Raw genomic sequence first — 21,570 nt, forward strand, 5'->3', positions numbered from 1 at the left:
AAGCTTTCTTATGATTTGAAAAGTGATGCTAAAAAAAAAAAGTGATGCTAAAATTCATACAGAAAAAACAAAGACTTAAAATAGACGAAACAATTTTGAAAAAATAGAACAAAGTTGGAGAACTCACTATCTGAAACCAAGACAATTCATAAAGCTGTAGTAAGCAAGACAGCGATGAATTGGTAGAAGCCAGAGAGCTCAAAAGAACAAAACAGAGTTCAGAATATCCCCATACATGTATCATCAAAGGTGCTAAGTGAATTCATTTGTAACAATTTGTAAAAATTCGTTTTATATGAAGTTCTTTGTTTTGGTTTTTTTTTTTTTTTTTTTTTTTTAAGATATTTACTGGGACGCCTGGGTGGTTCAGCAGTTGAGCATCTGCCTTTGGCTCAGGGGCGTGATCCCCCAGTCCTGGGATCGAGTCCCACATCGGGCTCCCTGTAAGGAACCTGCTTCTCCCTCTGCCTCTCTCTCTCGGTGCCTCTCATGAATGAATAAATAAAATCTTAAAAAAATAATAAAATAAAGATTTTATTTATTCACATTCATGAGAGACAGAGAGAGAGAGAGGCAGAGACATAGAGGGAGAAGCAGGCTCCATACAGGAAGCCCGATGTGGGACTCGATCCCTGGACCCCAGTCGGGATCACACCCTGAGCTGAAGGCAGATGCTCAACCAGTGAGCCACCCAGGCATCCCTCATTTACATGAAGTTCTAAAAGAGTTTTTACAGGGACAGAAATCAGAACAAAGATTGCTATGAGGGAGGGGGTGTGAAACCAACTGGGAAGGGGCACAAGGGAACTTTCTGAGGTTAAGGAAATGTCCTACCTTAATAAGGCTGTGGGTTACACAGCTGTATCTATGTCAAAACTCCTCTAATTGAAATACTTAAGATTTATTCATTTCACTGTAAATAAACTACAACTTTATCTTAGAAATATGTAACAGCATACAAGCTTTGTAAAATATTTGTCTATGAAACACCAGAAGAAAATACATCAAAATACTCAGAATATTTATCTCTTGGGAGTTAGATCATTATTTTTTAAAATGCATTATGAACATATATATGCCATATTAACAAAACAAGAACATATTTAAATGTATGCCACAATAGGGGCACCTTGGTGGTGCAGTCAGGTAAACATTCAACTCTTGGTTTTAGCTCAGGTCATCATCTCAAGGTCATGAGATTGAGCTACACATTGGGCTCCACACTCAGAGAGGAGTCTGCTTGAGACACTCTGTTCTCTCCCTCTGCCCCTCCCTGCTGTCTGTGCTCTCTCCCTCTCTAAAAGTCTTTAAAAAAATGTATGCCACAATAAAAACATCTAGCCCATATTCTACTGTCCTACTCACTAATTCCTACATCAATTACCCTCCAAATCTGTAGCACTGTTTGACAGGAAGACATCTTTGCAGGTCTTCCTAGTAATCCCTCAGTAAGAGCTGAGAGAAAAGTACTGATCTTATCAATTTCCATTAGTTCTAAAGACCTGCTAAAGAATATACTCCACAGAGAAAGGAAGCATCACTCTATTAGTTTATTCACAGAAACTATAGCAAAAAAAAAAAAAAAAAAAAAAAGAAAATCTCACAGGTATCTCTTTAGAAATATCCCAATTTCCATCACAGTTCCTCCCTCTTTGTAACTGACATCATTCTCCACTACTAATTTATTTGAACAAATATTTTACGTGCTCCTCAGGCTTAAAATTTTGAAGTTCTCTTCAAATTATCTTTCTCCATCCTCCTATTTCTTCACAAAGCCCCATCAAATGTTTCTCCAAGATGCTTTTCATCAGTTCCTTCCTTTCCATTCTTTTTACTACTTTTCATCTTGTCTGCTCCATCATCACTTAACCTCACCCTTAGTTTATTCCACATAATCTTCTAGCACAATTCTGTGAATCCCTTAGAGCCTCTGGGATTCTTGAGGGTTTGAAAAGTCAAAATAATTTTCATAACTATATAAAAATGTTATTTGCCCTCTTTAACTGTGTTGACATTTGCACAAGAGCAAAAGCAATGGTTCTAAAACTGCTGGTGCCTTGGCACCAATCAAAGCAGTGTCCCACAATGTACTACCAATCACTGTATTCTTCACTGCCATGCACTCAAAGGAAAAAAAAAAAGCCAGTTTCACTGAAGAATGTCCTTATTGAAACATAAACATTATTAATTGTATTAACTCCTAACCCTTAATACAAGTCATTTTGATATTTTATGAAATACATAAAACCCTTCCATTGCATACCAAAGTACAATGCAATGGTTGGTTCAAAGAACAGCATTTGTGATTTTGAGTTGCAAATTGAACTAGCCACTTTTTCCATAGGACATCATTTTTATTGGAAAGAACTGACAAATTGATTATTCATGCTTAGATATCTGATATTTTATTGAAAATGAATTAACGAATCTGTCACTTCAATGAAAAAACCCAACAGTATTTGGTTGTGATACATTTAATTTAGTTCCTTAAAAACAGAAATTTGAATCTTGGAAAACTTCTATGTACCATCAATACTTTTAAACTTTTCTGATGAAAGGAGTAATTATTTTTGATACTGTATAATGAAATATGGAAACTATGGGAGATCTGAATAACTCAGTGAATCTCTACTTTCCAAATGACCAATGTATGTTAAAAGAATCATGCATGGGTAAAAAAAGACCCATTTAAGTCCAAGAGAGACCAATAATCATTTTAACATAGCCGGTAGGAAAACTTCATGATATGGTCTTGGATTCCACATAACAACTAACTTTTATTTATTTTTTATTTATTTATTTAAATTTTTATTTATTTATTCATGAGAGACACACACAGAGATAGAGGCAGAGACACAGGCAGAGGGAGAAGTAGGCTACATGCAGGGAGCCCGATGTGGGAGACTCGATCCCAGGACTCAACTGCTACCCACCCCGGCGTCCCAACAACTAACTTTTAAAAAGTTATAAACTGTCAAATTGTGAAAAGTATCAGAGGAAAATATCCACGATTATCTGAAAAGGCTATTAAAATATTGTTTTCCAGGGCAGCCCAGGTGGCTCAGCGGTTTAAGCGGTTTAGCATCTGCCTTCAGCCCAGGGCCTGATTCTGTATACCTGGGATCGAGTCCCATGTCAGGCTCCATGCAGGGAGCCTGCTCCCCTCTCTGCCTGTGTCTCTGCCTCTGTCTCTGTCTCTAAATAATAAAATGTTTAAAAAATATATTGTTTTCCAAATACATACAAGATACCAGATTTTCTTCATATTATGTCAACAAAATATCCCAACAGAATAATGAAGAAGTAGAACTGAGACTCTTACTTAACCAAATACTAAACTTCTCAGGTATAATTGCTAACACGGTCAACAGCAATAGATACGGACATAATCACAATCCTGAAGTTCTCAATAGCATAAAGGAGCTCTGACACCAAAAATTTGAGAATCACAGATTCTATTTAGCAGATAACTCCATCTTTCCTTTCTGATCCATTCTCATCATGATTGCCAGGATAATCCTGAGCACAGCACTTCAACATCACTCCTTGTAGAGAAACCTTTCAAGTTCCCGAAGTCCTACCATTTCATATCTAAGTGACTTTATCTAGTTTCCAAGTTTATAAATTGGCCCTACCTTATCTAACAAATATTTCTCCATGCTCCCCAACACAAGCCTTCTGTGTTAGTGAATCCCCTCTTCTAGTCTCCAAGCCTTTAACCATCCCGGTAGTTACACATACCTGTGACTACCAAGGCCCTTATTCCCTCCTCTGCCCACTTCTTCTCTCCCCCTGCTGGCTCTCAACTATTTAACCTTAATTTGGCCAGAGGTCAAAAAGGACAGTGCCTTAAATGTTAGGTTTAAAAGTTTGTACTCTACAGGCAATGTAGGAAGATTTTTTTTTTTTAAGATTTTATTTTTATTTATTCAAGACAGACAGAGAGAGAGACACAGAGAGAGAAGCAGGCTCCATGCAGGGAGCCTGATGCGGGACTCGATCCCAGGTCTCCAGGATCACACCCCAGGCTGAAGGCGGTGCCAAACTGCTGGACCACCAGGGCCGCCCTAGAGAGGAAGATTCTTTGAGCAGGAGAAGGTGGATGACCATCTCAAACTCCTAACAAGACTTTAATCAAACAAATGTCTTATTTGAACATAACTAAAATTCATAGTCAAATCTAAAATTCTTCTAAAGAGTTCAAGGACTAAGGTAAGCAGTACACTGAAATCCAAACCTATAATCTCAGGTCAAGGCAGCCTGGAACTCTGAAAAGTGGCATCTTCCAGAACAAAAAAGACTGAAAAATGAAGCTAAAGCAGAAAATAAACATGTTTTCATCTCTTGAATCTAAGGTCTTTTGGTTTTGATGAACAAAATCCATTCTTAAAAGACATAGACATGGCCAACAAGCACATGAGAAAATGCTCCGCATCACTTGCCATCAGGGAAATACGAATCAAAACCACAATGAGATACCACCTCACACCAGTGAGAATGGGGAAAATTAACAAGGCAGGAAACCACAAATGTTGGAGAGGATGTGGAGAAAGGGGAACCCTCTTGCACTGTTGGTGGGAATGTGAACTGTGCAGCCACTCTGGAAAACTGTGTGGAGGTTCCTCAAAGAGTCAAAAATAGATCTGCCCTACGACCCAGCAATTGCACTGCTGGGGATTTACCCCAAAGATACAGATGCAGTGAAACGCCGGGACACCCGCACCCCGATGTTTATAGCAGCAATGTCCACAATAGCCAAACTGTGGAAAGAGCCTCGGTGTCCATCGAAAGATGAATGGATAAAGAAGATGTGGTTTATGTATACAATGGAATATTACTCAGCCATTAGAAACGACAAATACGGGACACCTCGGTGGCTCAGCAGTTGCGCATCCGCCTTCGGCTCAGATCCTGATCCCGGGGTCTGGGGATCGAGTCCCACATAGGGCTCCCTGCCAGGGCCTGCTTCTCCCTCTCCCATGTCTCTGCCTCTCTCTGTGTATCTCATGAATGAATAAATAAAATCTTAAAAAAAAAAAAAAAGAAACAACAAATACCCACCATTTGCTTCAATGTGGATGGAACTGGAGGGTATTATGCTGAGTGAAATAAGTCAATCGGAGAAGGACAAACATTACATGGTCTCATTCATTTGGGGAATATAAAAAATAGTGAAAGGGAATAAAGGGGAAAGGAGAAAAAATGAGTGGGAAATATCAGAAAGGGAGACAGAACATGAGAGACTCCTCTAACTCTGGGAAACGAACAAGGGTGGTAAAAGGGAGTTGGGCGGGGGGTGAGGGTGACTGGGTGACAGGCACTGAGGGGGGCACTTGATGGGATGAGCACTGGGTGTTATTCTATAGGCTGACAAATTGAACTCCAATAAAAAAAAATCCTTTCCTAAAATCCTAATACTATTAAAAACAAAACAAAATAAAACCATATGTAACAGCTACATACATTCACTAGTCACTAAAGGTCTTTGGTTTAAAATGACAGTGTCTTCATATGCACAAAATAGGTATGACCATCACTTAATATGCAAAAGATACATTAGGCCTACTGATTTACTTTAGGCCTAATAATAATTCAAAATGCTTAATTCATTCTGTACCCACTATGCCAGAACTCTAGGTCAAGCCCAATGTCCTCTCTGTAAAACCTATGATGTATCCCAATCAGAAACGATTTCCTTTCTCTAAATTCACGTAGCATATGGTTTGTCCTCTTCATGTCAGTTCATTCACTCATTCCACAAATATGCACTGAGAGTCTAATATGGCCAGTTACTCTTCTGGCTCTAGAACACAGCATGAACAGAATAAAACCATCAGCTTCCCGGATTTAAACTATGGTGGGAAGAGAAAGGTAATACACAACTAAATATAAGGTGACAGATGTCATAATAAAAATGAAAATTAGGTAAAGAGCAGAGGTAAATTTTCTATAAAGCTAACAACTTAAAAAAGTTCAGCCTCCCTCACTTGCATGAGCCTCTCTGAGTGCTGAGAATTACTGGGACATGCAAAATGCCATAGGAGGTGACCAGTAGCAGCCAGGATGCTAATAGGGAGCATTTTATGGGAGCATTTCTGAGTAAATACGTAGAGATCTCAGAAGAAAAGGACCTGACTCTAAGGTTACAGCATTTTGTTGGGACACCTTTTCTCATTCTAAATAAATACTCACTTTCATACCAAATTTTTTATTCTAATTTATTTGTTTACTTAATGAGAGCCCTCAAAGCTGTATAAACTCCAGGCTCCACAAAATCTAGATCCATTCCTGCTAATGAGAGAAAATGAGTGGGGTGCTGTTTCCTATAGGGTGGTAAGGAAAAACACATCGAAAGGTGACATTTGAGTTGAGACCCAAGGGAACAGAAGAAGCAAACCATACAGCTATTGGGGGAGGGCAGAATTCAGGCACAGAACACCAAGTACAAAAACCCTAAGGCAGGTACATAAGAAGCAGGGTATCTTAGGGCAGTAGCAGGAAAAATACATAATAGTAAGTAATACTAGACCATAGAAGCAATTAATGATTACAGAGTCTTGTGTGCCAGGCACAGTCCTAAACACTATTCTAAGCATTGCTACTTTACAACTGAATAAACTGAGGCACAGAGAAAAGAATGAAAGTAAATGGCTAATACTTGCTGAAGCCAGGCAGTCTGACTCCAGAACCCAGCTCACCCAGCTCTTAAACCACTTTACTAATAAGCTACAGAGAGGTCGGCTGTTCAGATTATGGAGTGTCTAGACAAATCTCAGCCAGTAAGAGTGTTAATACACTAGAAAAGAAATCAACAAGGTTTTGATCTCAAACTATGATAGCTAAAATAGGTACACATTTTATGTCCCTATAAATACCAAGTGCCATGTCTTGTCATTTTTGCTACTCTACTCACAGTCCCTAACACATTTCCTTTCATATTATAGCTATTCTATGTACGACGGTTGTTCCTTGTACTCTCAAGAGAACTAGCAACTATTCACTCTCAATGCAAAATAATGTATTAGATGTTCTTTCACAAGTAAATACCTATACACATCAAATCAAACACTTCCTTCAGGGAATCAGATCCATATTAACATCAGATAACCTGTTTTGTATTTTTAAAGCTCTCAAGAGAGGGCAGCCCCAGTGGCCAAGCGGTGTAGCACTGCCTGCAGCCCGGGGTGTGATCCTGGAGACCCGGGATGGAGTCCCACATTGGGCTCCCTGCATGGAGTCTGCTTCTCCCTCTGCCTGTGCCTCTGCCTTTCTCTCTCTCCCTCTCCCTCCCTCTCTCTGTCATGAATAAACAAATAAAATCTTATAAATAATAAATAAATAAATAAATAAATAATAAATAAATAAATAAATCTCTCAAGAGAAACTCACAATCCATTCCACTGTCACTTTCCATCTCAAATAAATACTGATGCTGGAAAATTCTACCTTAATTTACCTTAAATGCACAAACAATCTTTCTGAAGTTTAGGACCATTTCCTCAGGTTCCTCTAGACTTTGTCCTCCATGAAAGTAAAAAAATAAGCATACTCCTGATCATACTGTATTTTACTTCAGCTATTCTTTTCTAAATGCTTAAGGTGTTCATGTTTCTCAACAGGTTTCAAAACTGAGTTTTCCAGTCTTATAAACACTGACTATAATGAAAGAATTAGTCTTTGATGATACTAATCAGAACACCTTGAAAAGATACAGAACTACAAATAAGCAAAGACAATTCACTAAATGCTTGAACAAATTAATTTCCTGATTTCACTGCCCAATCTTCCATTTTTCTTCAGTCAGCTTTCACAGAGACTCTGTTTACATACAGTACCATGTGAATGTTACTTTGGAGCTTAGCAACACTGCAGCCTCTGCTTCACCAGTAATGGCTTCCAAACACACACAGATAAAATCAGTATAGACATTTCCAAAGCATGTTCTCTACAAGGCACAAATTCTAAGAACAAGCAATATGTATTACAAAGAAAAAGAATCCCACAGTCAAGTAAGTTTGGAGTTTGCTGGTTAAGCAACACTTAACCAGTTTCTTTACCATATGACTTCTGAACCTTTAGTAATCCTTTTCCTGGAGCTTCCCAACCACATTTTGAAATGCCTACACTCCTGTCCAGGATAAGCGATGATTCCAATGCCCCAAGCCTTAGCAAACTATCAACAGTTGGAGCTTTTGACAAAAGTGGGATACAAGGAAAGGCCCATTTGGAGGCAGATGTAGTCTGTGAAGAGGTCAGGTGGAGACAATGGGGAGAGCTCAGGAGGAAGCATAAGCTGGAGACAGCTGGGAATCGTTCACAGGGATCAAGGTTAAGTCTTAAGACTAGACCAGATACTTCTGCAGAAACATTAAGACTGGTCTTTCAAACTTCCTTGCCTTACCCCATCTCCAGCTTTAGTATCTTCTGCTGGTCTCCAGCAATAAATCTAGAAAAACATCAGGACATGGGGTAGGAATAAGACCAATCCAACTGAAAAACTGCCCGTGAAAATCCTATTAATGTAGATAGATGTTGATAATGTGATCTGGCATAAGACTACCTAATTTCTCCAAGAGAACTCTTTGAAATGACAAACCTAGAGGTTATTCATTCTTTTCTTTTTTGTAAATGTAATGTATGCTATAAGCCATCTCTACAGAAAAACACACGCACACAATATTAAACCTATTAATTTCAGAGGGCTTCCCGGGCCTCCTGAGGCCCAACCATTGAGCTCTCTAGTCAAGTCTTAGTTCCCTAGATAACCCCTGCTACAAATACTTCATCTCACAGATGAAGAGTATAGTTACAGGACATTTAAAAGTATGACCTTTTTTTTAAACTGTATTTTCCATGTACTTTAAGATAGTGCAGAGAAAATGTATACTATATTTATGTATATTTTTCAGTCTAGAAAAAATGAGAACTTATTTGTTGAGTAAAACTCAAGTCATTTATCTAACACCAAAAACAGAAAGGCATATGAGCGATAACACCTTCACAACAAAACAGCTGAGGCGCTAGCTAATTTTACAAGGCCACATAGCTAATAAATCTTAGATCTTCCACATTCTACTTCAGTGCTTTTTAACTAAACCATGCCACCTTAAGTAAGCATATTATTTCATTGGGTAGGATAGTTTTTAAAATAAAAATCCCTTGAAACACCCACCTTCTAAGAATGACTATAAATAATTAGATCTCTTATTTACTTAATGTGATCATTCCATTTTTAGCACCTAAACACAAATTAAGGAGCAAATTATACATACTGGCTTTTCAAAACAAACCCTCTAATGCACTCCTCTCTAATCAACACAATTTGTATAAATAAGAAAAATCTAAAACAGCAAAACAAATACAAAAAATCTGTTATCTTTATACATGGACATGATTACAGACAAAAATACAAACAGCTTAAGCTTTGGGTTATTTAGCAAGGAGGTGGTATGATGCCAAAAACCACACGGAGTTTCTCTGCTTTGGGCCCTTGGTATGGGAAGAGTCTGGCAGGCAGGGACCAAGCATCTATTATCTGATGTCCACTTGGCAGACTCTACAAAAACAATGAGCCCTGGCTGCACAGCAGGAGTTAGGTATTCCAACTGCTACTTAAAGATCCACTCTAACAGAGTGGCTACAACTCAATGTGCTGAACTACAGGTGTGCCTTAATTTCTCCACTGGAAACTCAGTAATATGTTATCTGCTAATATCCCATCTTTATAGAGGCAGTACTGCTATTGTTAAGAATGCAGTCTTGGGTGGCCTGGGTGGTTCAGTCAGTTAAGCATTTTACTTCTGCTCTGGTTATGATCTCAGGGTCCTGGGATCCAGTCCGTGGGGCTCTCCCATTAGTGGGGAGTCTGCTTGTCCTTCTCCCTCTCTCCCTCCCCTGCTTGTGCTCTCTGACTTAATTTTTTTTTTTTAAATGCAGTCTCAAAAGGCTAAGGTTCAAATTGTGGCTTTGCCACTTGCCAACTCTGGCAAATTACTGCAATTTCCCTGTGCCTCAATTTCCTCAAATGCAAAATGGAATAAGAGCACCTATTTCATAGGGTTGCTGCAAGGAGTAAATAAATACATGGAAAATCTTAGAGCAGTGCCTAGCAAATAATAAGCACTCCATAAATGTCAGTTCTCATTATCATTACCTTAAACAGATGACAAGAGTAATCAACTTATACCTGTATTGGACTTAGATGTCCTCAGGAAATTACAGGCTTTAATTTTTTTTACTTTTTAATCATGTGGCTTAACTACCAGCTGTTTTTTCTAAATATAGTAAATACATGGCCAATTATTTTTGTAAAGAACTTGAAAAGAACTTACTGTACACACTGCCACCTAGGACTTACACATTAAAGTTTAGTTAACTTTTCAACTGAATGTAATTTTTTTGAAAGATTTTATTTATTCATGAGAGACAGAGAGAGAGAGAGAGAGAGAGAGAGAGAGAGAGACAGGCAGAGGGAGCCTGATGTGAGACTCGATCCTGGGACTCCGTCCAGGATCATGCCCTGAGCCAAAGGCAGACGCTCAACCACTGAACCACTCAGGTGTCCCCAACTGAATGTAATTAGACTCCCTTAACCAGAACTGATCTACTTGGATCCATTCGCTTCAACTTTCATAATCACTACCAATTCCAAAACAGCCATGGTTATTCTTACCTGGACTATTACAATGGCTGCCTAACTGTTCTTTTCCTCTCCAATCTACACTCCAGTAAAGTAGATCTTTTAAATCTAATTTTACTCCTCTACATAAAACCCTGCAATGGCTCCCCATTGCCCTAGAGAAAAATCTGACCTCCTTAAAGGACCTAAGAGGCCTGTATGACCTATTCTCCTGACTGCTCAGGCCACTGAGGTCTTTCAAATCCTTACCCTGGTTCCTTGGGTCCTCACAGCCTTCTCAGATTATGCTCTATCTGGCATAATCTTCTCTCCCCACTGCCTCTGACTCCCCAAAGGCGATCAGGTCCTCCTGTTTCTGCTGTCATAACCCTAATCCTAATCTTCTTTTCTTCTGGGCAGCACAAAATAAAACTGCAATAAAATAATTATCCAAATGGTCGTTTAATGTTCTTCTTGCTCCCTCAGAAATATAAACTCCAAGTAAGACTTAGGAATAGGTCTCTTTTCCTGCTACAACCCAAGTGCTTACATGTCCAGTACCTTATACACAATAGGTGTACACAAACCGCCTACACTACCTTATGAGAAAAACTGAGGAGACAAATGATGACAGAAGGCGAATCAACCACGAAACAAAACATGCAGAATCCTAGCTGCATTGTGAATGGCCACACGTGTTATACTGAAGTAAAAGCCAAAAACCTACTGCTAAACAAAAAGTTTAGCTAGGACTAAACTTTCCAAAGTAAAATCAAGTTTCTCTGTGCATCCTCAGATGTCATGTGAAACAAGAGGAGTTCCACTTCAGTCACCAGTAAGAAGATACACAACTAAATCAAGACTGCTGCCACATTTGGCACTACCCGCTTCCTGGCAGTCTCTGCGAGGCCAAGAGTTGAGCTGGCCAGGGAAAGAGTGATTTATCTCCCACATTTAAAAGGGGTCCCTCTACAACAGGAATGCTGTACGACTAATGGACTTTGAATTCTAACCTAGTCAAGCCACTACCTTTCCTGAGTATTCAATTCGCTTTAAAAAAAAAAAAAAAAAAAGCTGAATCTTCTGTGTCACTGACAAAAACAAGTTTAATGAGGCATCATAGTCCAATTCCATCTGGAGAAAACAAAGTTGCTTTCTCCTCCAAAATAGGGGTAAAAAAAAAAAATTATACCAACGAGATCTCTTTAACGAAAGTCATTACTCGGAAAAAAAATTTTTTTTTTTTTTTTACTTGGAAAATTAAAAGCTGGCATGCGGATGCTAAGAGGCAAAAGGCTGAGGGGGGCGGCTGTGGCAGTGGTAACTACTGCCGGCCCGGGGGGCAGTAGCGGCAGACCTACACAGCGGGCCGTCCCAGCTCCGTCGGACGCACACAGGTTTGACATACGCCAAACCCCCCGCCAGCGGGGCCGTCGCACTGACCCTGTCAATGCAACAAACGACAAGCCCCAGTCCGCGCTGTGCTGACGAGAGCGGCCCGCTCGCGTCCAGGGAAGCGCTCAGGTAAGCGCCCCGAGGTCTCGGGGTTACCCGCTTGGCCCTTTGTTCGTTCCAAGGCAGCGGAGCCCCGGGCGCCCGCTCCAGCTCCTGCTGCTGCTGCTGCTGCTGTGCTCCTCCTCCTCCTCCCCCACAGCTCCCGGGCGCCCGCGTCTCCCTCAGAGGGGCAGCGCCGACGCGGGCGCCCAGACGGCGGCGGCGGCGGCGGCTGCGGCGGCGGCGCCCCCCGCCCTCCCCGCGGCGGGTCCCGACCCCGCGGCCTCCGCGGCGCGCGGCCCCTCGCCTTTACCTTGTAGACGTCGCCGTAGGTGCCGCTGCCGATGCGCTGAATCAGCTCGAAGTCCTCCTGCGGATTCCGGCGGGACAGATCGAAGCCGGGGTTCATGGCGGGCCCCGGGTGCCCCCCGCCTCCCTCCCGGGCCGGGGAGGGGGGGCGCTCAGGGGGCCACACGGAGAGTGGGAGCCGCGGCCGGCCCCCTGCTCCCCCGGTGGTCACAATCGGCCGGCTCCACGCTGCGGCCGCCGCCGCCGCCGCTCCTCTCACGCCGCCGCCGCCGCCGCCGCCGCCGCCGCCCAGGCTAACCGTCCCCGCCCCCGCAGCCCGCCGCCGCGCCGAACCCGGGTCACACCCACAAGGAGAGGAGCACGCTCGCAGCCCCTCGCTCGGGGTGCAACTCCAACATGGCTTCCGCCTTCGCCGCTCCTCCCCCTCCCCTTACTCCGGCTCCTCCACCCTCCTCCCCCTTTTCCCGGCTCCGGCCCGACTGCGCAGCCGCGATCCCGGAGGGAGCGCTCCCCGGCCCCGCGCGCGTGCGGCCCCGTGCGCGCTCCGGCTCCGCGCGCCTGCCGGGCGTGGGCGGGCGGCCAGGCCGCCGGGGACCCGGCACCCGCGTCGCGTTCCCGAGGGCGTGACTGCCCCAGGGGGCCGTGGGGTGGTGGAAAGTAGCTCCCATTCGCTGCCGATTCACCCGAACGGCAAAGTTGGATGTTGCCCTCTCAACGTCCCAACCGTAAGCAGCTGGTATAGTTTTAATTTGCAAGACAACCAGTGTCCCCAATTTATTTTATTTTTTTTTTTTTAAGCATCTGTACCTCGGACACAGCCGAGCATCAGAGGTTTTCTGGGATTGCAGAGAAGGAGTGGCCATGAGGAAAGCCCCTGAGAGGAGTGAGCCGTGCTAGCTTGGATACCCGACACCGGGCCCCTGGAACTGGCCTGCCGAGGTGCAGAAGAGGGCAGGCCTGGAGAGCAGCCGGGAGGCGTGTGGAGTGGAGAGGGCGTGGGAAGCTCTGGGGGAAAAACACGCTGAGAGGCCGCCCGCCAGCCCCAGTGGAGGGCGTGGGAAGCAGGCAGAGCCTAGAACTAAAGCAGTGATTGACCTTCTTCTCCAGAGACGCTGGATTATCAAAGACCCGGGCGGGGACAGCCCAAGCTGTGGAGCAACCTTGCGAGGGAGAGGTTGTGGAGGGTGGAGCGTGAACAAGATCCGTCCTGCACCTGAAGTGTAAACATAAGGATGATGCGGAAGCTCTTCGGTTGACCTACCCACAACCCCACCCTGCGTGAGACCCAGATTGTGAGCATTAACAGCCAATCTATGTGGACACCAGCTCCAGCTGTTAATACCTGTGCAGGCAAGCATGTGAACATGGGTTAATTTTCTGTTCTCAATAAATTGTCCACTAGGCATTTCCAAAAGCTTTAATCGATGGCCACTTGGACGGTACCACTTGGAGTTTTGTTTCAGAAATGTCTTCCTAATATCCATAGGCACCACACCTTCTGACCACTAGTGTTCCCTAATGCCCAAACCTCTTAAGGGTAAAATAAGTATAATCAACTTTGCCTACAGTAAGATTGCATATTTATTAAGTTCTCAAAGAAGTTGTTTATCTGAGTATCTTATTGACTAGAAGATGTTGGGAAATGACCATCTGTTCGCCTACTCAAGTAACCTTCCAATTGTCTTCATTTTTAATTAAAGCATCAGTTAATACATGCATATAACTTAAATTACTGCCATATGAGTCCTTATCATGGGTTTGTTTTTTTTTTCTACCCATGATAGATCTTACCTTAAGGCTCTGGTATTTTGAGAATTAAACTCCTGAATATAAATGTTTCTCCATTCCTGCTTTTGCCTGTTTATGGCACTTGCTGGGAACCCAGACTGCAAGCCTTTCTTCAGTTTGTCCACATTTGAAGAATTGTTTGGTCTCTTTAAGCCAAACATGAGAATAATTAGTCTAGGATTCAGATAAGCAGACCTAATAAACTATCCCAAATAGGAATCAGTTCTGCTCTTTTTCTCTGCCTCTTCAATACAGGAAAGCCAAATTCTCAGCACAAGAACCTGGTAATGGTTTCACTATTTTGTTTGCTGGGATTATCATCTGTGCAGATAACTGCATTTGCATCACTAATAGACTTCTTTCAAAGAGAAAAGACATTTCAGTAGGGCTGAACCGGTCTTTAAGGTTTTGTTTGTTCCATTTTGGCAGGGCCAAGCTAGTCCTTTTGAAAAAGGATTGATTTTCATGTAAGGGCCTGATTTGCCATAGGGTTACAGCATAAATAAAAAGGCTTTTGCAATTAACTGCTCACAAAGCATAAAATATTTTGTTCTTTGTACAATATACATGCAGATGCCAAATCTGATGTCTTTGTTTTTCCTATTCCAATGCTCCTCAATGTTGCTAGAAGTAACACTAATGATCACACTTTCTTTGAATCCGAGAAATAGCTTCCCTCTTCTATGATTAGAAACATCCTTAGAAGTCATCTACTCTTTTCAATTCAAGAACTGCATCTATACCATCTTTCCTGAGTTTATTGCTAATTGAATACCTTCAGTAAAAGGAAATTCACTGCTTCCCAAAGCAACTCACCTTGTTATAAGATAGTGCTAGAGAATGATCATAATAACAACAAAAACAATAGTCACATCTAACATTACCAAGTGCCTACACAGTGCCAGCAACTGAGCCAAGTACTTCCGTGTATTATCTCATGTAATTCTCACAACAACTTGATGACATGGGTATCATCATTTTTTGAGGATAGGCAGATTAAACTGGCTCAAACTAAAGGAAGTTGAAATTTGAGCAGAGGGTAAGACACAAAGGCCTGACTCCTCTTAGCCACTAACCCATACTCTGCTTTACAGTATACTTTTTAAAATTTCTCTTATGCTAAATCAATACCTGCCTCCTTGTCATGCATTTAGAGTCAACGATTAGCCTCAAAAGAAAAAAAAAAGAGTCAAAGATTATTAGATTCTAGTGGTACAGAAAATAGAGAAGAAAACCACAGTGCCTTGCTCTCAGGGAGTTTGCAGTCTCACAAAACTGTGATATATAGGAAGGATGTTAAAGCTAAATCTTAAAGAATGTGTTGGAGTTAGCCAGAGAAGTAAAGGGGAGGTCATACACTCCAGGCTGGCTGCTTAGCCCTACCCCCTTAAAGCACCCACCTATGTAAGCATCACACTGTAGGGAGCAGGTAAAGGCCAAGATGGACAGTATATCCAGGCCACCCTTCTCTTAGCCCATCCTTCATCAGTCTGTAGCTTAGGGATTCTTTAGTCTCTGTACCAACTTTCAGTTTTAGTCTCAGGACTTCTGTCTAACCACCTGTTGGATCTGCTTCTTTGGTTTACTGACTTCATAATCACCACTCACATTTCAGTATGCCAAGAGCTCTGAGAAAGGAACACGGAGCAAGCCTTAGCTCAGAAAAAGACCCTACAACCAGGTCATCCACAAGAGGAGGAGAATCAGACACAGACATATGTGAAGCAACGACAGAGAGTTCCAGGATGTTATATAGCCTAGTCTAGCACAGCTCTGAGCCAGGCAGGCTACCTGATTCATATCTTATCTCTGTCCCCTACTGAATGACCTTCAAAAGTTATTTCAAAATGGGGCTGCTCTGGAGTCAAAACTAAAATGTATGTTAAGGAGCACCTGGGTGGCTCAGTCAGTTAAGCATCTGACTCTTGGTTTCAGCTCAGGTCATGATCTCCTTGGTCATGGGGTCAAGCCCTGAGTTAGACTCCACCCTCAGCAGGGAGTCAGCTTGAGATTCTCTCTGCACCTCTACCCACTTATGTTTTCTCTCCCTCTGTCCCATAAATAAATAAATAAATAAATAAATAAATAAATAAATAAATAAATAATAAATAAATCTTTAAACATAAATAAATAAAATACATTTTAAAGTCAGCAGTGCCTGGGCCACAGCAACCCAGAAAGTACTAATTACTATTATTTTGAATATCTTTTAGAATGTTTAATTAATTAATTTATTTATTTATTTATTGGTATAAGTGTAACTATTTTTTTTACAGGGTTAGATTAATTTCAGGCGTACAATATAGTGATTCAACCATTTCATACATCCCTCAATGCTCATCACGACAAGCGTACTCCTTAGCCCCATCGCCTATTTAACCCAATCTCCCACCCACCTATTTTAGGTTTTAAAGGATGACAGTCATGGGGATGGGCATGGAGATATTATTTAGGAAACAAATGCAATAATATATATAAGAGAACCTGATTTAAGGCCAAGGATGCTGAAACCAGAGAGAAGAGAAAGAACACAAAGATCATTAGAAGGTGGAATTGAAGGTTTGAAGGGGTGAGGAAGCAGGCAAACAATGGGTGACGTGTAGGCTTAGACAACAGGAAGGTCCCAAGAGGGTGATAGTATTTACCATAGTAGGAGGTATCAGGGTTATTTGGGGGAGGATTTTACTGTTGAGTCAAAGTAAATGATTCTGCTTCATATCTATTAAGGTGGAGATGCTCAACTAGAAACGTAAAATTGGTGACAAAAAATAGAGTTGAAACTTAGGATGTCAAGGCTAATTTTTAAATGTTGAGAGTCATAGTTTAGGAGTTATTAAGTATCTATTATGTTCCAAACACTATATTAGGTTCTAACCGTGTAACAAGGCATGGTTGGGTTACAGACAAATTCTCAGATAATTCCTTTACAATGAGATGAGTCCTAGGGTGCAGGGAAGCAGAGCCAGAAGGAGAGGTTAGGTGCTACTTAGGCTAACAATCAAGCCCTACATCAGGCTAACAATTTGGCTCTTTTTCAAGCCAATATATATTTTAAATTTTTCTTTAAATATTTTTTAAAATAATATATTCAACATTTACTTACAGGTAAGGTGGAGCTCTGCATGGAGAATAGGTGGAGATGGAAGTCCTCAGGTGTAAACTTTCAGCTTCCACCCTGATATTCTGAGCAATTCAGTTCTCCCAAATTTGCATATGTCCCAGCACAGTTATTTCTCAATGGAGGTTTTATTAGCACTTTGGGTAGGACAATTCTTCCTTGTGTGGGGCTGTCCTCTATTTCAGTACTGCTCCCAGCCACACTGACATCAACCACAAAAATAGCCGCACATATTTCCAAATGTCTAGGGTTGGCCTGGGGTGGGGGATGGGAGTGACTGGATTGAGAATGTTTGTCTATCATGTCCTTGAGAGAACTGTCACCCACACCAAACTATTTATCATAGTATTCCTTTCTATCTCATATAGGATATACCCTGAGACAAGTTCTGATATATAAAATATTGTTCCTCTTATTTCCAATGCTTAGCACCCAAGTGGGAGATTCACAACCTCTGTAGATTCACAACCAAGAGTCCACCTGCTTTTTATCACATAGTTTCTAGGATCGCATAGGAGGGTACCAAATCTAGTCTTCACAGGTTATGGAAGACTTCACAGAGGAAGGAACCTCTAGGCTGAGACTTAAAAGACAAGTAGAGAATTAGGCAAGCAAAAACCTATACTCCATACCAAGCATACAGTGGTTACATCCAAAGAAACAAGTAGTTCTGTTTAAGGAGAGTAGCAGGAGAGGCTAGTGTGGTAAGCAATGACTGGTCCATTAAGGAGCATGTAAATTATGTTAAATAATTTGCATTTCCTTTTTTAAAAATTTTATTTATTTATTCATGAGAGACACAGAGAGAGGGAGAGAGAAGCAGACTCCTCACAGGGAGCCTGATGTGGGACTTGATCCCAAAACTGGGAGCACGCCCTGAGCCGAAGGCAGATGCTCAACTGCTGAGCCACCCAGCCGTCCAGGCATTTCTTCTTAAGAGTGCTGTTGGGTTTTCAGCACAGGAGCAGGGTGATCTCTTTTGCTCTTTAGACATACTCCACCAGCTACAGATGGAGAATGAGTTGCAGTCAGGTGGTAGGACTGGAGATGAGTTAGGAGAATAGTTCAGAGGCCATTGTAGCAGTCCAGCTAGGAGAAAAAAGATGGTCTGAGTTAACATATGAACTCAGCATCCCCCTTCAGTCATGTATTTGAATTGTGGGTTGAGATGAATTTTCATAGGGAAAATAAATGAAATAGGCAGAAAATGGGTTCCTAGAAAACCCCAACATTTAAACTGTGAGCAAAGGCAGAGAATCTAGCAAAGGAGGCTAGGAAGGTGAGATCCAATATGATATGTGGAAATGGAATGATGTGGTAGCCATAGGAGTGCACCACTTAGGATTCCCTTCAAGGTAGCATATGCTGTAAGGAGTGTGAATTACTGACAGCCTCTAGCCACCATGCCTTTGGCATCCATCACAGCCTTCATGCAGAGATCTCAATCTCCCCAGATGCTCCCAACCAGTGACTGAGCACAGCCAGTCATTCCTCCCCAATGCAATTTCCTCTACTGGACAACCTTTGCTATGGGGCACCCCATTGGCATCACTGATCTAGTCTCAGAGCTTCCCTGCAGACTGAGGCTCTTCCTCCCCAGGCTGCCTTCCTTCTTTCTCTCCTTTCACAAGTTTTAAGCCATGCATTGCAGTCTGAAAGCCTTCCTACTCTTGCTGCCTTTCCTCTTTATCCTTCACATGTGCATCTTGCATTTCAAATTCAGTTTACCATCTGCTGAACTAGTACAATTGATATCAATGCAGCAAAGGAGGGAATTTTAAGAGTTATCAAGCTAAGTTAAATTCCAGAGAGAGATTAAGGAAGAGAGAGACAGAAAAGTTTCATCAGATCTGTCATTATGGAGGTGAGTGCCAATCTAATTATTGAAGTTCATAGTCCTTTTTCTACTATTGTGTTTCCTCTTAGTTATATTCTCCCATACATCATAATCTTCATACATCTCATCTAGATTCCCTTATTATGAACACATTTAATTCATTAATATCTTTTTAAAATTTGGCACCAGGAAGTGAGTTCAGTATTCCAAATGCAGTTTGGTCAATGTTGACTATGGCAAAATTGTAACTATCTGTTATTTGAACACTCTATTATAGCCTAAACTTTCAGGGTTTTTTATAGCCACAACAACTCAGGGTCACTGTACTGCTTGACACCAGGGAATGCCATTGAGATTATACAATCCTCAAATCCAAACCTGGCCCTGGGTCCTAATTTTTAAAATCTCCAAAACCCTGGAGGTGCCTGGGTGGCTCAGTCGGTTAAGCATCTGCCTTCGGCTCAGATCATGATCTCTGGGTCCTGGAATAGAGCCCCACATCAGTCTCCCTGCTCAGCGGAGAGTCTGCTTCTCCCTCTCCCTCTCCCTCTCCCTCTGTCCGTCCCCTCCACCCACCCCCGCCACTCTCTTGCTATCTCAGATAAAGAAATACAATCTTTAAAATATAAAAAAAAGAATTAAAATCCTCCAAACTCATAATTGCTTCCCTCTGAATCAGATCATCAGAGGCATTCTTGAACCCTCATTGCCATAAAATGCCAGGGACAGGAAACCCGGTCTCATGCATCCTACTGTAAAGTTCCTGCCTTGTCAACAGTTTATCAGACCAGATATCATCTTCTCTTCACCAACCCATATATAACAACAACAACAAAAACACGGGGGGGTTTTGTTGTACTTCTACCCAATATTGCTTCCAGGTGAGATCTTGCAAAGAAAAATCAGACAGAAGCCTTAAACTTTGCTTAGATAAATAAGAACTCCCAATCTTGTTGAGAAGCCAGGATTTTAAGGGGGTGCTCTTTGGCCAGCCCCCCCTTTAAAGGGGGTAATTGATACCTGTTTAGACTCAGCTAATCCTTGAGGCTGTGTGAAAAATAGATGACCAAGTATGGAAGGATTGCAAGGAAGTATAGGTGGAATACAGGCTGGGTGAGAGATTGAGAGATGCTGAGATAATATAATTGATGAAACTCCTGATTGTATTCATCTTTTATCCCACGATCAATTTGAGCATAGTGTTTCCCTGGTTTCCTTTTACATAATATTTAGCCTACAGTTCCCCTTTGATCTCCCCAGTTAAAGTGTATTGCCCTGTACCTTTGTTCCCAAATACAGAGTGAGGCCACTGTTGGACCAGATCAAGTTAGTCTAGAACAAATGTGGTTACGTACACTCTGTTTCTGGAGTAGATTACTGCCCAGAGTGTTATCCTACCAGTCTTTTTTTTTAAAGAAGCTTTGTTCTAGTTATTTTTCCTCCCTTCGGAGGACTCCAACCCCTACTCCCAACAAAACCTGTAGTAAAGCAATCTGCTTATAAATTAGAAAATTCATCTCTTTGGGGAAAAAAAAATCCTCTAATTTGTTTTTTTTTTAATTAATTAATTATTTTCTAATTTGGTTTAAACCTGGACTGAAGGTTTGTCTTCTTGATCAAAACAGACAAAAAAGTAGCAATAAAAGCTCTGTTAAATAATTCAAATAACTTGCCAGGGGTTTTCCATTATTTCTTTACTCGCTGGTCATATTCAAGGTGATGTATAGATAGCCCAAGTCTCAGACTGACCCAGATCAATGGCCCAGGAGCTGGATTCATTGGCAGGGTCTGAGCTCATAGCAAAGCCCATTTGGATCAAGGTATACCTCTTCTCAGTATTAGAGTCAAAACTTTGCCTGGAATCTGATCATTTGGGTCACTCAAAAATACTTTAAAAAATATATATGTTTAAATCAGGACTCATGTGTTAGTATTAACTTTCCCAGCTAAACATCTGACACCATCAGGATAGTTTAAACATGTGTTGATAGAATAACAAAAGGAAGGAAACTCATGAACCATTTCCCTGCTGCTTTGTATTTTATTTACAAATGGCTAAGCTGCCAAATGAAGTTTGTAAATAGCCTTTTTCAAGCTCAATGTGGCCCCAATATCTGAAAATGTTAAATGAACTTTTATTTATTTGCTTTAATATAAATTCAATTAATTAACATACAGTGCATTATTAGTTTCAGAGGTAGAGTTCAGTGATTCATTAGTCTTATATAACACCCAGTGCTCATTACATCACATGCCCTCCTTAATGCCTATCACCTAGTTACCCTTCCCTCCACTCCCCTATATGAACTTTTAATGCCAAAAAGTGTAACACTCTTAAGTTGCTGATACCAATATTTAGGGTTTACCTCTCACCCAAGGAGAGCACTTGCCAGTCATTCCAAATCA

The 21,570-nt window shown here is 41.6% G+C and overlaps 1 protein-coding gene and 1 long non-coding RNA gene across 4 annotated transcripts in view; one reads left to right on the forward strand and one right to left on the reverse strand.

Annotated features, from left to right (window-relative positions):
• Positions 1-12,818, reverse strand: part of MAP4K3 (mitogen-activated protein kinase kinase kinase kinase 3) — a 186,230-nt gene extending 173,412 nt beyond the window's left edge. Inside the window, exon 1 of one of the 3 annotated variants that reach the window (XR_008664688.1) lies at positions 12,426-12,818. Coding sequence is in view for 2 of the 3 variants with exons in the window: in XM_055326973.1 (XP_055182948.1) it covers positions 12,426-12,521 (96 nt within the window). In the remaining variant the exon portion in view is untranslated. The remainder of the gene's footprint in view (positions 1-12,425) is intronic. The other 2 variants (XM_055326973.1, XM_055326974.1) reach the window with 2 other exon arrangements.
• A 120-nt stretch (positions 12,819-12,938) lies between these two features.
• Positions 12,939-14,639, forward strand: LOC129510760 (uncharacterized). Its single transcript, XR_008664689.1, has 3 exons — positions 12,939-13,146; positions 13,220-13,360; positions 13,529-14,639. It is a non-coding gene; the product is annotated as an uncharacterized LOC129510760 (long non-coding RNA).
• Positions 14,640-21,570: the final 6,931 nt, after the last annotated feature.

The sequence above is a fragment of the Nyctereutes procyonoides genome, unplaced genomic scaffold, assembly GCF_905146905.1.
Source record: "Nyctereutes procyonoides isolate TBG_1078 unplaced genomic scaffold, NYPRO_anot_genome, whole genome shotgun sequence".
Lineage (NCBI taxonomy): Eukaryota > Metazoa > Chordata > Mammalia > Carnivora > Canidae > Nyctereutes > Nyctereutes procyonoides.